Source organism: Mustelus asterias, chromosome 1, assembly GCF_964213995.1.
Source record: "Mustelus asterias chromosome 1, sMusAst1.hap1.1, whole genome shotgun sequence".
NCBI classification, from domain to species: domain Eukaryota; kingdom Metazoa; phylum Chordata; class Chondrichthyes; order Carcharhiniformes; family Triakidae; genus Mustelus; species Mustelus asterias.
The window spans coordinates 194,675,103-194,692,721 of NC_135801.1; the positions used below are offsets into that span (position 1 = coordinate 194,675,103).

A 17,619-nucleotide genomic window follows, 5' to 3' on the forward strand; every position below is an offset into this window, starting at 1 on the left:
TGGCTATCTAGCTGATCTGTGCCCCTCATTATTTTAAAACCTCTATAAGATCACCCCTCCTACGCTCCAGAGAAAGAAGTCCCAGACTATCCAGCCTCTCCTTATAACTCAAACATGTATCGATTTTCCTGCTGGGTTCTAGCCTCAGTGAAGAGAGTGGGTTCCCAACTCTCCAGCATTAACCTGGAGTTTCCAGGAATTGAAATTCCGTCACCAGGCCACTGCTGTGTACAATCCTGGAAAAAATCTTCAGGACATTAAAAAAAAAGCATTTCTTTGTCATTTTCTTTGAACCAGGGAGAAAGAAAAATCTTGAAAGTCGGCTGTGAATGACATTCAAGCATCATTGAATTGGGGAATCAGTCTTTCTGCTTTCCAATTGGTGTCGGAAGGCAGTGCGGACACGAAGGTGGATATGTTGGCTGACTAATGCTTTGAGTGTGGGGGCAAGTCATGGGATGAAACCTCCAGAAACATATGTAACCATCGTTGGTAACTGTAGTGTCTGTATATTATCAGGGGTTGATGCTAAATGTGAGTCTTAACAAAGAAAATACTCAAGTATAGACTGCGCATGAATTCATAGAATCCTTACAATGCAGAAGGAGGCCATTAGACCCATCGAGTCTGCACCAACCACAATCCCACCCAGGCCCTATCCCCTTAACTCTTTACCCTAGCTAGTCCCCCTGACATTGAGGGGCAATGTAACATGGCCAATCAACCTAACCCGCACATCTTTGGACAGTGGGAGGAAACCAGAGCACCCGGAGGAAACCCACGCAGACACAGGGAGAACGTGCAGACTCCACACAGACAGTGACCCAAGGCCGGAATTGAACCTGGGTCCTTGGTGCTGTGAAGGAGCAGTGCTAATCACTGTGCCACCGTGCCGCCTCAGAGGGATATAGGGAATAGGGAGCTCACATCTTCAAACAAATATGCAATAGGCTCTGCTTAAAATCAAAGAAGATAGTGATCCTGTCCTATCAGCTCTGACGGAGGGTCATCCTGTTTCGAAACATTGGCTTGATTCTGTCCCCACAGATGCTGTCAGACCTGCTGAGATTTTCCAGCATTTTCTGTTTTTGTTTTAGATTCCAGCATCCGCAGTATTTTGCCTTTGTCTGTCTTGATCGGTGCTTGTTTTAACCAGGTAACCTCCCGATAAAAAAGGATACCAAACAAGTGCAGACTTACACAGAAATTTACAGCAGAGGAGCAGGCCATTCGGCCCAGTTGGTTTATGCTGGTACTTGTGCTCGCATGCAAACCTCCACTTACCACTTTCCGCCAAACATCGCAACATAACTGACAATTCCTTTTTCCTTCCTAACTTTCCCGAAAATAAATCTGTCTCAACAAGACATGTTTTGTCACAGTGCCAGAGTGACAAAAACAGTTCAAATTAGAAAGACCATTCAGCCCATCGAGAATGCCCACAGTGTCGCCCATTGCACCACATTGCACAAGCACACACACACACCTCACACACCATCCTTTCAAACATGTCATTCACCGTCGCTGAGTCAAAGTCCGGGAACATCCTCCTAACAGCACTGTGGGTGTACCTACACCACATGGACTGCAGCAGTTCAAGAACATAATTAGACGGCATGGTGGCACAGTGGTTAGCACTGCTGCTGCCTCACAGCACCAGGGACCCGGGTTCGATTCCGGCCTTGGGTCATTGTCTGTGTGGAGTTTGCACATTCTCCCCGTGTCTGTGTGGATTTCCTCCGGGTGCTCCAGTTTCCTCCCAAAATCCAAAGATGTGCAGGTTAGGTTGATTGGCCATGATAAATTGCCCCTTACTGTCAGGGGGATCAACAGGATAAATATATGTGAAGTTACAGGGATAGGGCCCGGGTGGGATTGTGGTCGGTGCAGGCTCGATGGGCTGAATGGCCTTCTTCTGCGCTGTAGGGATCCTATGATTCTAACCATCACATTATCAAGGACAACCAGAAAGTGGACAATAAATTTAGACCCAGTCAAAAGTTTCTTTCTTTTGAATTCAGTCATGGGTTTAGACATTGCTGGTTGGGCCATCATTTCTTGCCCATTCCTAATTACCCTTGGGAAGATGGTGGTGTTCTATGTTCTTGAACTGTTGGAGTATCATGTAGTGTAGGTACACCCACTGTACTGTTAGAGGGAGGGAGTTCCGGGATTTTGAATTGGCTTCCACGGACTGAGGGAATTGGAGAGAGAATTTCACAGAATGTTTCCTCCCTGATTGGACCTGGGTTCTGTCTCTGCTTTGCTGCCTCGCTGGATTGCCATGATGTGGAGTTGCTGGCATTGGACTGGGGTGGGCACAGTAAGTAGTCTCACAACACCAGGTGAAAGTCCAACAGGTTTATTTGGTAGCACGAGTTTTCGGAACGCTGCTGCTTCATCAGGTGAGTGGGAATTGTGTTCACAAACAGGGCATTATATAGACACAAACTCAATTACAAGATAATGTTGGAATGCGAATCTTAACAGGTAATCAAGTCTTGACAGGTGCAGACAATGTGAGTGGAGAGAGGGATAATCACAGGTTAAAGAGATGTGTATTGTCTCCAGCCAGGACAGTTCGTGAGATTTTGCAAGCCCAGGCAAGTCGTGGAGGTTACAGATAGTGTGACATGAACCCAAGATCCCGGTTGAGGCCGTCCTCATGTGTGCGGAACTTGGCTATCAGTTTCTGCTCAGTGACTCTGCATTGTCGTGTGTCGTGAAGGCCGCCTTGGAGAACACTTACCTGAAGATCAGAGGCTGACTGCCCTTGAGTGCTGAAGTGTTCCCCAACTGGGAGGGCACACTCTTGCCTAGTGATTGTCAAGCAGTGTCCATTCATCTGTGCTGCCAAATAAACCTGTTGGACTTTAACCTGGTGTTGTGAGACTTCTTACTGTCTCTGGATTACATGTGGGTGTGGGAGGATATGATGTTTAGTTTTAGGGCTCGGTCCATCATGGAGGTGGGATGAATCAGCTGCCCATCAAATTTGTATCTTTGTAAGAGGGGCGACTGTTTGAAATGACAAACAGTATCTAGCGGGGGACAGCTCACGTTCCAGAGCAATGTCACCTCTGCAGTTGAATCTAATCTGGTCTGATCCTTATTGAGGTGCAGGTAAGGACATCTCACTGCAGGTTAATGAACAAAGTGGGATATGGTTGGGTCAGAATCTCCCACAGCTGTGACAGAGGGGGAACTCCCAGATCAAGCAGAACAGCGAGAGAATAGCGCGCAGAGACGGATTCACTCTGAGTTAGTGACGTACGAGAGCGTGGCATCTTCCCAGTCTCCCCAATGCTTCTCCATCAGTGTGTGAGTGGAGCTGAGAAAGGGAAATGCCAGCGCCAAGTCAAAGCCCAGCTTCAGCCTGTGGAGGAAGAATCTTTCATCCTCCACTTCCTGTTTTGTTAAAAATAATTGCACACAAGTACAAACATCTGATGTAAGAGCCTGACTCAGCCCCCCGATTGGTTCCACAGCACAATGATGTACGTCAGTGAAGGGCACCCTTGGCTCTGAGCCACAGGGTGGGAGTTCAAGCACCACACCACTTGTGCACAAAAGCCAAGGCTGACACTCCGATGCAGTACTGGTGGAGTGCAGCATTGTTAGAAGTGCCGGTTTTTGGTTGTAATGTCGAACTAAAGCCCCATCTGCTCTTTCAGGTGGACTTCCACAATACTATTTCACATGGGGAAGGGGTGGTGAGGTTTATGCCTTCTGTCCTGGTCCAATGGCGCAGTGGTTAGCAACCACTCTGATGCACCATCAATCAAGCAAAGACTAGTTTGTATGCAAGAACAAATAGGCTTTTATTAGCAAAGGACTTGGAGCACACCCATGCCGATGAACTGGTCCAGACTGAGGCTGGGGGGTGGGGAGCAGTCGCCTTTATACCTGGACCAGGGGGGGGGGGAGGAGTCTCGAGTAGGGCCGGCAGGGATGTGTCCAGGCATGTCACATATACAGGTAATAAACTAACAGTGGTTTACCACACACTCAACCTGCACATCTTTGGAGTGTGGGAGGAAACCGGACCACCCGGAGAAAACCCACAAAGACCATAAGACCATCAGACATAGGAGCAGAATTAGGCCACTCAGCCCATCAAACCTGCTCTATCATTCAATCATGGTTGATATTTTTCTCATCCCCATTCTCCTGCCTTTTCCCCATAACCCCTGATCCCCTTATTAATCAAGAACCTATCTATCTCTGTCTTAAAGACACTCAATGACCCGGCCTCCACAGCCTTCTGCGACAAAGAGTTCCACAGATTCACCACTCTGGCTGAAGAAATTCCTCCTCATCTCTGTTTTAAAGGATCGTCCCTTTAGCCTGAGGTTGTGCCCTCTGGTTCTAGTTTTTCCTACTAGTGGAAACATCCTCTCCACGTCCACTCTATCCAGGCCTCGCAGTATCCTGTAAGTTTCAATAAGATCCCTCCTCATCCTTCTAAGCTCCAACGTGTACAGACCCAGAGTCCTCAACCGTTCCTCATACGACAAGCTCTTCATTCTTGTGAACCTCCTCTGGACCCTTTCCAGGGCCCAAAACTGCTCAGATACGGGGAGAATGTGCAGACTCCACACAGTCACCTAAACCGGGAATCAAACCTGGGTCCCTGGCGCTGTGAAGCAGCAGTGCTCATCACTGTACTCATTAAAGACATTGCAGAGGGATCTGGATGTCCTAGTGCATGAATCACAAAAGGGTAAATGCAAGTACAGTAATTAATTAGGAAAGCTAACAGAATGTTATTGTTTAGTGCAAGAGGAATTGATTTGCAAAAGTAGGGAGGTTATGTGACAGCTGTACAGAGCATCGATGAGGCCACAGCTGGAGTATTGTGCGGTATTAGTCTCCTTATTTAAGGAAGGATGTAAATGCTTTAGAAGCAGCTTAGAGAAGGTTTGCTGGACTAGTACCTGGAATGGATGGGTTGTTTTATGAGGGAATGCTGAGCAGGCTAGGCTTGTATCGACTGGAGATTAGAAGAGTAAGAGGTGACTTGATTGAAACATATCAGATCCTGAGGGGTGTTGACAGGGTGGATGTGGAGAGGACATTTCCTCTTGGGGGAGAGTCCAGAACGAGGGGACACTGCTTTCAAAATAAGGGGTCACACGTTTAAGACGGAGATGAGGAGAAATGTTCTCTCTCAGAGGGTTCTGAGTCTCTGGAAATCTCTTTCTCAAAAGGCAATGGACGCAGAGTCTTTGAATATTTTTAAGGCAGAGTTCGATAGATTCTTGGTTTACAAGGTTATAGTGGGATCAGCAAAGATTTTATTAAATAGCAGATCAGACTCGAAGGGCCGAGTGGCCTACTCCTGTTCCTAATTTGTCTGCCTAATATTTTAACCAATACTTCTATCTCCACGGGAAAATCGATTTTGGGCCTCTAATCAGCCTTGTCCATTTTTGGACGACTTGTTTGCTATCTGAATGTTTATCAAGGTTAGCAACAAATCTATTTTCGTATTTTCATTGCCTCTATTCTTTCCTTATTCAGTTCGCCTCCGCACATTCTGTATTAGGCTCGGTTTTCGACTGAATGATGAGCCTGAGATTTATCATATAATTACAGCACAATGGGATTGATCAGCTAGCTCATAACAAGAGGCTGGCATGGGGGTGATGGGCCGAATAGACTCCTGCGCAATGTGTTGATCTGACCATCAGTAGCAAAGGGCTTTCTGGAGAGGAGAAGGGGAATAATTGTTTAATATTCCACATTTTCCTTTCCTGTCAGACAAAAGGTAGAGCCTTGACTTTCTCTCTCATGGCCGTGAGCTAACAATGTGTTTATAAACAGCAGATAATGAATGAAGCAGTACAGAGATCAGAGAGCAGATTGCATTGGAGCAAGAGTGATGCTTCGTCATTGACCCTGTCTGAGAGGAAGTTCCCTTCCTGCCTGAGGAGTCTTGGACAGCACACAGCAGGAAGGAATTAGACACTGGCCGGATAATGAATGAAACAAATCACAAGGAGTCTACAGTTCAGGGCGTGGCCACGATGAACTTCTTCTGAGTTTCAGAACATTATTTGCTTATTTTCACCTATATTCACTGCATCTGAGCTGACTGCTGTATAATGAAAATACTTAACTTAAACATTCTCAGGACGGGTACAGCACGGGGTTAGATACAGAGTAAAGCTCCCTCTACACTGTCCCCATCAAACACTCCCAGGACAGGTACAGCACGGGGGTTAGATACAGAGTAAAGCTCCCTCTACACTGTCCCCTTCAAACACTCCCAGGACAGCTACAGCACAGGGTTAGATACAGAGTAAAGCTCCCTCTACACTATCCCCATCAAACACTCCCAGGACAGATACAGCACGGGGTTAGATACAGAGTAAAGCTCCCTCTGCACTATCCCCATCAAACACTCCCAGGACAGGTACAGCACGGGGTCAGATACAGAGTAAAGCTCCCTCTACACTGTCCCCATCAAACACTCCCAGGATAATACAGCATGGGGTTAGATACAGCATTTGACAAAGTCCCACATGGCAGGTTGGTTAAGAAGATTAAGGCTCATGGGATACAAGGAGCAGTGGCTAGATGGGTGGAGAACTGGCTTGGCCATAGGAGACAGAGGGTAGCGGTCGAAGAGTCTTTTTCCGTCTGGAGGTGTGTGACCAGTGGTGTTCCCTGCAGGGCTCTGTACTGGGACCTCTGCTATTTGTGATCTATCTAAATGATTTGGAAGAAGGTGTAACTGGTGTTATCAGCAAGTTTGCAGATGACACAAAGATGGCTGGACTTGCGGATAGCGAAGAGCATTGTCGGGCAATACAGCAGGATATAGATAGGCTGGAAAATTGGGCGGAGAGGTGGCAGATGGAGTTTAATCTGGATAAATGCGAAGTGATGCATTTTGGAAGAAATAATGTAGGGGGGAGTTATACAATAAATGGCAGAGCCTTCAAGAGTATAGAAACACAGAGGGACCTAGGTGTGCAAGTCCACAAATCCTTGAAGGTGGCAACACAGGTGGAGAAGATGGTGAAGAAGGCATATGGTATGCTTGCCTTTATAGGACGGGGTATAGAGTATAAAAGCTGGAGTTTGATGATGCAACTGTATAGAACGCTGGTTAGGCCACATTTGGAGTACTGCATCCAGTTCCAGTCGCCGCACTACTAGAAGGACATGGAGGCGTCAGAGAGAGTGCAGAGAAGGTTTACCAGGATGTTGCCTGGTATGGAGGGTCTTAGCTATGAGGAGAGATTGGGTAAACTGGGCTTGTTCTCCCTGGAAAGACGGAGAATGAGGGGAGATCTAATAGAGGTGTACAAGATTATGAAGGGTATAGATAGGGTGAACAGTGGGAAGCTTTTTCCCAGATCAGAAGTGACAATCACGCGGGGTCACGGGCTCAAGGTGAGAGGGGTGAAGTATAACTCAGATATTAGAGGGATGTTTTTTACACAGAGGGTGGTGGGGGCCTGGAATGTGCTGCCAAGTAGGGTGGTGGAGGCAGACACGCTGACATTGTTTAAGACTTACCTGGATAGTCACATGAGCAGCCTGGGAATGGAGGGATACAAACGATTGGTCTAGTTGGACCAAGGAGCGGCACAGGCTTGGAGGGCCAAAGGGCCTGTTTCCTATGCTGTACTGTTCTTTGTTCTTTTGTTCTTTAGATCAAAAAAAAAAGCTCCCTCTACACTGTCCCCAATAAACACTCCCAGGACAGGTATAGCACAGGGTTAGATACAGAGTAAAGCTCCCTCTACACTGTCCCCATCAAACACTCCCAATTTAATCACCCTTTCTCAATAAAGCACTCTTCTATAAACACCTTTCAAGTATCGCATATTCTGTGTGTAATATTCATTCAGATCTGGGTCTATTAGTAGATCAAATGACCCAGAGGTGGTTTTAAGCTGAGGGCATGTTATCATGAAGGGGATTTATCGAGCCAGAGTTAGAGCTTGGGAAGTGTTTTTCAGAAGGCACATTTGAGACAGTTTTGACGGCAATATTACCTGAGTGGAAATGCTTACGTTGTTTACAGGTGATCCACTGTTTGGGTGGGTTTCTCAGTATGAGAGACTGTTTGATGTGGTATCGCTGTATTAGGGATCTGTGATCAAATTGCAACAGATTAATGTATGTGGTCAGCCTCTTGGAGCTAAAATCCCAACAGGCACTGCGTAGGAGTCTCAATCAGTGGCAAACCACACAATTACTGCTCACTTCTCACTCAGCCCTTTGCCTGAACTTGTATAGACTCTCATCAGCTTTAACATGCTGCGTCTTGACACATCTCTATCCCAGCTTCTACCTTTACACAGTACAGCTAAAGACAGCACAAGCTTCACCTCGAATAACACGCACAGCTTGCCATTACGGCACAGTGGCACAGTGGTTAGCACTGCTGCCTCACAACTCCAGGGACCCGGGTTCAATTCCTGGCTTGAGTGACTGTCTGTGTGGAGTCTGCACGGTCTCCTCGTGTCTGCGTGTGTTTCATCCGGGTGCTCCAGTTTCCTCGCACTGTCTGAAAGATGTGCAGGTTAGGTGCATTGGCAATGCTAAACTGCCCCTTAGTGTCCTGGGATGTGTAGGTTAGAGGAATTAGCAGGTTAAATATGTGGGGTTCCAGGGATAGGCCCTGGGTGGGATTGTTGGGGTGCAGACTCAATGGGCCGAATCGCCTCTTTCTGCACTGTAGGGATTCTATGATTATGGTAAGAAAAGGTGCAAGGTCTCTCCAAGGATGAGAGGGTTAACATGAAACACTTTGGGCAGTAATTTCACGTTTAAATAGTCCGTCAAATTTTCCAGTCCTGCCCGCGACGCTCCTTGTGGCGGGCAGGACTGGAAAACTTACCCCATAGACTGGAGAAGATGGGCTTCTTCTCCTTGGAGCCGAGATGGCCAAGAGGAGATTTGATGGAGGTGTTCCGGCACAGAAGGTTCAGGTGAAGGTAATTGGAGTTTGAACGGGTAGACTGTGTCTAATAGCTGATGGAGCAGAAATCAGAGGGTAGAGATTGGAAAAGGAAACAGAGTTGACATGAGGAGAAATCCTCCTCCACACGTGTTTAGCATTTGGAACGTGCTGCCTGATAGGGCATCGGAGCCAGGCTGAATCATAGTTTACAAAAGGAATTGGATTAATTCTTCAGGAGCTAATATTGCAGAGATATGGGAAAAGAGTGGGTGGAATGAACTTAACTTATGCAATTAAAAAGAAGGCTTGATGGGCCAAAACATAGAATCATAGAATCATCGAATCAGTGCAGAAGGAGGCCATTCGGCCCATCGAGTCTGCACCAACCACAATCCCACCCAGGCCCTACAGTGCAGAAAGAGGCCTTTTGGCCTATCGAGCCTGCACCCAACAAGAATCCCAACCAAGCTCTATCCCCAAAACCTCACGTATGTACCCTGTTAGTCCCCCTGAAACTAATGGAGAATTTAGCACAGCCAATTAACCTAACACACGCATCTTTAGACTGTGGGAGGAAACCGGAGCACCCAGAAGAAAACCCACGCAGACACGGCGAGAACGTGCAAACTCCACACAGACAGTGACCCAGGTCGGGAATCGAACCCGGGTCCCTGGCGCAGTGAAGCAGCAGTGCTGACCACTACGCCAGCGTGCTGCTCAATGGCCTCTTTCTGTGCTGTTCTACTCCTCGATACTTTTGCTTCTTTCTTTGCCAAGATTGAAGGATCCAAATTCAGCCGGGACAAGGGAAGTTGGGTGATCCAACCGGCACATCCTTCCATGAAATTTACGAGCGACTGCAGGAAGCAGTTGAGACAAATGGCTTCGATGCTTCCCAAAGGAAACTGAGAATGTACAGGAGTAAAGACGGAATAGAAAGATATGCTGAAAGATTGAGAAAATGGGATGGGAGGAGATTTGTCCAAATACCAGCTCAGACTCGTTAGGCCAAAGGGCTTATTATTATCAATCCCATCAGGCTTTATGTAAAAACAGAAAAAGATTTCCATTTCCAATACGCTTTTCATTACCTGATGTTCCAAAGGAGTTTATACCCAAGAAAGTACTTTTGAAGTGTAGTCAATGTTGTAACAGAGACATGCGGCAGTATAGAACCCATAGAATCCCTACAGTGCCCATCTCCTGCCCTGCTGCCTCACAGCGCCAGGGACCAGAGTTCTTCCAGCCTTGGGTCATTGCCTATGCGAAGTCTGCACATTCTCCCCGTGTGTGCATGGGGTTACCTCCAGCTGCTCCGGATTCCGCCATTCGGCCCATCAATTCTGCTCCAACCCTCTAACAGAATATCTTACCCAGCCCTATCCCCATGCATTTACTGCGCTAATCCCCCTCATTTATACATCCTGTGACACCAGGGGGCAATTTAGCATGGCCAATCCGCCTAACCTGCACATCTTTGGAGTGTGGGAGGAAACCCACGCAGACACAGGGAGAACGTGCAAACTCTATACAGGCAGTCACTCAGGATACTTTGAATCCCTAGAGTGCAGAAGGAGGTCATTCGGCCCATCATGCCTGCACCAGCTCTCTGACAGAGCATCTTACCCAGACCCACCTCCTGCCCAATCCCTGTAACCCCGCACATTTAACATTGCTAACCCCCCTGGACGACATAAGTTGGGACGCACAGGTGCAATTTAGCGTGGCAAATCCATCTAACTTGCACATCTTTGCAGTGTGGGAGCAAACCGGAGCAGCCGGAGGAAACCCCATGCACACACGGGGAGAACGTGCAGACTTCGCATAGGCAATGACCCAAGGCTGGAATCGAACTCTGGTCCCTGGCGCTGTGAGGCAGCAGAGCAGGAGATGGGAACACCACCCACGAACACCCCCTGCATGTCACACTCTATCCTGACTAGCAAATATATTGCAGATCCTTCATCCTCAGCCAAGAATGAATCTGGAATATTCCACGTTCCTCTGTTTTGGGCATTCCAATGTGGCACATTGCATACAAACATCATCGTAACGTTCAACATCCTGAGACCAGTCCCCGGTGGGGCATCCTACCTGTTTCTGCCCATGGTTTCATGGTCCTTTACAACAACAAGGATCTCCGAGTTTGCATCCAGTGGCGTTCCTTTCAAATCCCATTCAAAGCCCTGCGTGCAAGGATTAAGCGGGATTAGAATTGGGTCCAATGCAGTTACAGGCAGAATCACCCAAGGTTCAACAGGGCCCAAGACTAGCATAGCAGAAGGAAAAGAGCTGCATTTCTATAGCGCCTTTCACAACCTCAAGGCATCCCAAAGTTCTCCACGGCATGTTTAAAGAGCAGTCACTGGTGCAACGTAAGCAACGCAACATCTAACTTACACAGCTGCTCAAACAGCTTTTAGGGATGTTGATTGTCAGATAATTATTGGTCAGCTCACTGATCAATGCTGCTCTTCTTCACACTTATGAACATAAGGACTAGGAGCAGGAGTCGGCCATTCGGCCCCTCGAGTCTGCTCCACAGTTCAACACCACTCAACATGATCTCATCTCCATCTTCCTGCCTGCTCCCCATCACCCTTCATCCTATTACTAATTAAAAACCTAGCTATCTCCTCCTTAAATTCGTTTAGTGTTCCCGCGTCCACTGCACTCTGATTTGGAGAATTCCAGATTCACCACCCTTTGAGGGAAGTAATTCCTACTCATTTCTGTTTGAAATCTAGCACCCCTTAGCTGCAATTGTACAGGGCGTTGGTGAGGCCACACCTGGAGTATTGGGTGCAGTTTTGGTGTCCTTATCTGAGGAAGGATGTCCTTGCTATAGAGGGAGTACAGCAAAGGTTTACCCGGTTGATTCCTGGGATGGCAGGTCTGTCACATGAGGAGAGACTCAGTCAATTAGGATTATATTCACTGGAGTTTAGAAGAGTGAGAGGGGATCTCATCGAAACTTGCAAAATTTGAACAGGGTTAGACTGTATACATTCACAGGGAATGTTCCCAATGGTGGGGGAATCCAGAACTAGGGGTCATAGTTTGAGGATAAGGGGATAAACCTTTTAGGACTGAGGTGAGAAGAAATTTCTTCACCCAGAGGGTGGTGAATGTGTTGAAATCACAATCACAGAAAATAGTTGAGGCCAAAACGTTGCCTGATTTCAAGAAGAATTTAGGGGGCAAAAGGGATCAAGGGATATGGGGGAAAGGGGGGATTAGGATATTGAATTTGATGATCAGCCATGATCAAAATGGATGGCAGAGCAGGCTCCAAGGGTCGAATATCCTACTCCTGCTTCTAGTTTCTATGTTTCTAAGCTATGGCTTTTTGTTCTAGAATGTCCGACAAGGAGAAACATCTTTGAATCTTTTATGTCCACGTGAGAGAGTCGATGGTGACTCGAATCAATGTCTTTTTCCAGCTAAGTATCACTCCCTCAGTACTGCAATGGGAGAGTCAGTCCGGATGAAGTGTTGATATCTCTGGTTGAGGAGACGGAGGTTGGAGCATTCTAACTACAGCTGAAACCTGAACTGTTGATTCCTGTGTCGTCAACTGCTGGGATTGATGCTGGATACCCTCTTCAGGTCAATCAGCATTCACAGCACAAGTGACAGGTTAAAGTGCTGGAATTCCTACTCTGGAATTCTCTGCCCACTGAAGTGGTGGAGGCCACCTCGCTGAATATGTTTAAATCACGGATAGATGGATTCCTGATCGGTAAGGGAATTAGGGGTTATAGGGATCAGGCGGGTAAGTGGAACTGATCCACTTCAGATCAGCCATGATCTTACTGAATGGCGGGGCAGGCTCGAGGGGCTAGATGGCCTACTCCTGCTCCTATTTCTTATGTTCTTATGTTCTAAGCGAAACTTGGCTCAATGGTAGCATAATAGGGAGGCAGTGAAATTATCACCAGTAATCCTGAGATCCCGGGTAATGCCAGAGAACCTTGGTTCGAATCCCACCACGGCAGATGGTGAAATTTGAATTCAATTTTTAAAAACCTGGAATTAAAAGTCCATGAAACAATTGTTCATTTTCGTAAAAATAATATCTGGTTCACTAATGCCCTTCAGGGAAGGTAATCTGCCATCCTTACCTCACGTGTGACTTCCTTTGAAGGCTGAGGTGCTTATTTTTCTAATTTTCATCCTCTCTAAACTAATTCCCTTGATGATCTAGAATGTGGAGCTAGTCTCAGTAATGATGACCGTGAAGCTATCATCAATTGTTGTAAAATAAAACCCATGTTGTTCACTAATGTCCTTTAGGGAAGGAAATCAACCGTCCTTACCCGGTCAGGCCTACATGTAACTCCAGAGCCACAGCAATGTGGTTGACTCTTAACTGCCCTCTGAAATGGCTGAGCAAGCCATCTTAGAAACATAGAAACATAGAAAACTACAGCACTAAACAGGCCCTTCAGCCCCACAAGTTGTGCCGAACATATCCCTACCTTTTACGCCTACCTATAACCCTCCATCCTATTAAGTCCCATGTACTCATCCAGGAGTCTCTTAAAAGAGCCTATTGAGTTTGCCTCCACCACCACTGACGGCAGCCGATTCCACTCGCCCACCACCCTCTGTGTGAAAAACTTCCCCCTAACATTTCCCCTGTACCTACCCCCCAGCACCTTAAACCTGTGTCCTCTCGTAGCAGCCATTTCCACCCTGGGAAAAAGCCTCTGAGGGTCCACCCGATCTATGCCTCTCAGCATCTTATACACCTCTATTAGGTCTCCTCTCATCCTACGTCTCTCCAAGGAGAAAAGACCGAGCTCCCTCAGCCGATCCTCATAAGGCATGCCAACCAATCCAGGCAACATCCTTGTAAATCTCCTCTGCACCCTTTCAATCTTTTCCACATCCTTCCTGTAATGAGGATGAAACATGTATGTCCAGATAGTTGTCAAAAATAACAGTGCGCCATTAATGCAGCGCATTTTTCTGCCATTTAGAATAGGGGGTGGATTCAGGGGAATGGAACTAATGGACTTTGTCTTTCAAAGAGCACAGTGGGCTGAAGGGCCTCCGTCTGTGCATTATTGTTCTTGGATCTATGACAAGGGCTGTTTGATAAGCTTACAAGTTGAATATTTACAAGTTACTCACCTCATTCCAGACGGGGTTTAAGTTGTTCTTAATCACTTTGGTCTTCTTCTTTACACCTGAAATGAAGAGCAAGGAGTCTGTCAGTCACGGCGCAAAAGGCAGATTGAATTTATCGGGAGCGGGGGGGGGAGCGGGCTGGAGCTTCATCTTCGAGGTGGCTAGCAGGAGTCAGGAACTTTCCCGGCTCGGCACGCCTGCCTCGGGAGAAGGTGACTGCACAGGTGGGATTTTCATTCTGAGGGCAGTGGGTGCTAACAGGAACTGGGCCCACTGCCCTCCCCAGAAAGTGTCCAGAGGCAGCCACAGTGGTTGCTGGGTGACAAGGCGTGGCCTTTTAGAACACCCGCCTTGATGCTGTGGAACATTGTATAGAATCATAGAATCCCTGTAGTAAAAAAGGAGCCATTTGGCCCATCGAGCCTGCACCCACACAGCCCCTATCCCTGTAACCCTACATTTTTACCCAAAACTTACTAACCATGCCACTTATATTCTCATCCAAATCATTAATATAAATGACAACTAACAGTGAACCCAGCACTGATTCCTGAGGCACACCGCTGGTTGCAGGCCACCAGTTTGAAAAACAACCCTCTGCAACCACCCTCTGGCTTCTGTCAAGAAGCCAATTTTGTATCCATTTAGATACCTCATCCTGGATCCCGTGAGATTTAACCTTATGCAACAACCTACCAGGCGGTACCTTGTCAAAGGTCTTGCCTTTGTCCAAGTCCAAGAAAGAGGAGGAAATGGTGAGAATTCTTTCCAAAATTCCTGACCACTATTTCCCATCTTGACTGTGTTCCTCTGCCCTATTCCCCATTCCAGAATGTGTTCCTGTGCACTATTCCGCATTCCCAACTGTGTTCCTCTGCACTATTTCCTGCCTCAGAACGCCAGGGTCCCGAGTTAGATTCTGGCTTTGGGTGACTGTCTGTGTGGAGTTCGCATGTTCTCCACATATCTCCATGGGCTTCCACTGGGTGCTCCGATTTCCTCCCATAGTTCAAAGATATCTAGGTTAGGTTGATTAGCCATGCTAAATATAGCCATGCCATATAAGACCCTCGTCAGACCCCACTTGGAGTACTGTGCTCAGTTCTGGTCGCCTCACTATAGGAAGGATGTGGAAAAAATTGAAAGGGCGCAGAGGAGATTTACAAAGATGTTGCCTGGATTGAGTGGCATGCCTTATGAGGATAGGCTGAGGGAGCTCAGTCTTTTCTCCTTGGAGAGACAAAGGATGAGAGGAGACCTAATAGAGGTGTATAAGATGTTGAGAGGCATAGATCGGGTGGACTCTCAGAGGCTTTTTCCCAGGGTGGAAATGTCTGCTACGAGAGGACACAGGTTTAAGGTGCTGGGGGGTAGGTACAGGGGAGATGTTAGGGGTAAGTTTTTCACACAGAGGGTGGTGGGCGAGTGGAATCGGCTGCCGTCAGTGGTGGTGGAGGCGAACTCAATACGGTCTTTTAAGAGACTCCTGGATGAGTACATGGGGCTTAATAGGATGGAGGGTTATAGGTAGGTCTAGAAGATAGGGATGTGTTCGGCACAACTTGTGGGCCGAAGGGCCTGTTTGTGCTGTAGTTTTTCTATGTTTCTATTTCTTCTATGTTTCTAAATGTGCGGGGTTGCGGGGATAGGGCAGGGGGCTGGGCCTGGGTAAGATACTCTTTTGGAGAGTCAGTGGAGACTCGATGGGCTGAATAGTCTCCTTCTGCATTGTAGGGATTCTATGGGCGATGGAATGGACTGGGTCTATATTTGCTGTTGGTGAAAGCTAACATGGATTGAATAAGCACATCAGGCCTAATGGCCTCTTGATGATTATATATTCTCTGGAGTTCAGAAGAATGCAAAATGACCTCATTGTAATGTTTAAAATTCTTTGTGGGTTGATGCTGGGAGATTGTTTCTCTTGGGAACTGGGGACTGAGATAAGGAGACATTTCTTCACTCAGAGATTGTAAATATTTCAAATCCCGGACAGACTCTGTCATTGAGTATATCCAAGAATTGACATATGTTTGGACAGCAAGAAAACATGAGATAGGGGATTAGGAAAAGAAAGTAGAGTTCATTTTGAAGATAGTTGGTTATCTTGCTGAACAGAGAGGTGAGCTCAATGAGGTGTATCGTCTACTCATGCTCCTAATTCTCATGTTTGAATCATAGAATCCCCACTGTGCAGACAGAGGCCATTTGGCCCATCGGGTCTGCACTGTCAACAATCCCACCCAGGGCCCATCCCCATAACCCCACATATTTATCCCGCTAATCCCTCTAACCTACGTATCCCAGGACACTAAGGGGCAATTTAACATGGCCAATCCACCTAACCCACACATCTTTCGAGTGTGGGAGGAAACCGGAGCACCCGGAGGAAACCCACGCAGACACGGGGAGAATGTGCAGACTCCACACAGACAGGGATCTGAGGCCGGAATAGAATCCAGGTCCCTGGAGCTGTGAGGCAGCCGTGCTAACCACTGTGCCACCGTGCTGCCCACTGTGCCACCGTGCCGCCCACTGTGCTACCGTGCCGCCCACTGTGTCACCATGTCGTCCTTTGCATTCCTTACCGGCTACATGGGAACATAGGAACAGGAACCAACCATTTAGCTCCTCCAGTCCGTTCTGCCATTGAATGAGGTCCAAGCTTATTTGTAAGGTAACACCATTCACGCACCTGTCCCAAATCCTTTAATACATTTGGTCCACAATAATCATTCAATCTCAGATTTAATCCTAACCATCGCTGTCAAATATCTGTCTCTGAGGACGAGTGTTCCATATTTCTGCCACATTTATTTGTAGATGTGTTTCCTAACTTCACCCCGAAAGGTCTGGCTATCATTTACAGACAGGCCAGACCCAGCAGAGGTGGTGACAGCACAGTGATGTACAGCTAGGAGAGGGTAATCCTGGGAATCCTCGGCATTGACTCCAGACCCCATGATGACTCATGGCATCATAGAATCCCTACGGTGCAGAAAGAGGCCATTCGGCCCATCGAGTCTGCACCGACCACAATCCCACCCAGGCCCTATTCCCGTAACCCCACATATTTACCCTGCCAATCCCCTGACACCAGGGTCACTTTAACCTGGCCAATCCACCTAACCCGCACATCTTTGGAGTGTGGGAGGAAACTCACGCAGACACGGGGAGAACGTGCAAACTCCACACAGACAGTGAGCCAAGCTAGGAATCGAACCCGGGTCCCTGGCACTGTGAGGCAGCAGCGCTAACCACTGTGCCACCGTGCATAATGTCCAATGGCATTGCTATTGTTCGGGGGCCTATAAACTACCCCTGCTGGGTTTTCTGAGCTTTGTTATCCCTAATTTCCACTCGATTATGGATTCTACTTCCCAATCATCTGAGCCAAGATCCTTTCTAACTGTCTACAAGTTATGACTGTTTTGTATTATAATGCCTCTGTGAAGTACTCTGGGACGTTTCACTACATTAAAGGCACTATGTAAATGCAAAATGTTGTTATTGGAAAAAAAGACACGGCTGTTGAAGTTTCATTGTCTTACGCTCAGCAG

The 17,619-nt window shown here is 47.3% G+C and overlaps 1 protein-coding gene across 3 annotated transcripts in view; it reads right to left on the minus strand.

Moving 5' to 3' along the window:
• dysf (dysferlin, limb girdle muscular dystrophy 2B (autosomal recessive)) overlaps positions 1-17,619 on the minus strand; it is a 334,329-nt gene that overhangs the window by 270,218 nt on the left and 46,492 nt on the right. For all 3 annotated transcript variants that reach the window (XM_078224513.1, XM_078224514.1, XM_078224512.1), the window contains exons 2-3: positions 14,063-14,118; positions 11,018-11,109 (exon numbers count right to left, since the gene is read on the minus strand). In XM_078224513.1, the coding sequence (XP_078080639.1) occupies positions 11,018-11,109; positions 14,063-14,118 (148 nt within the window). The remainder of the gene's footprint in view (positions 1-11,017; positions 11,110-14,062; positions 14,119-17,619) is intronic.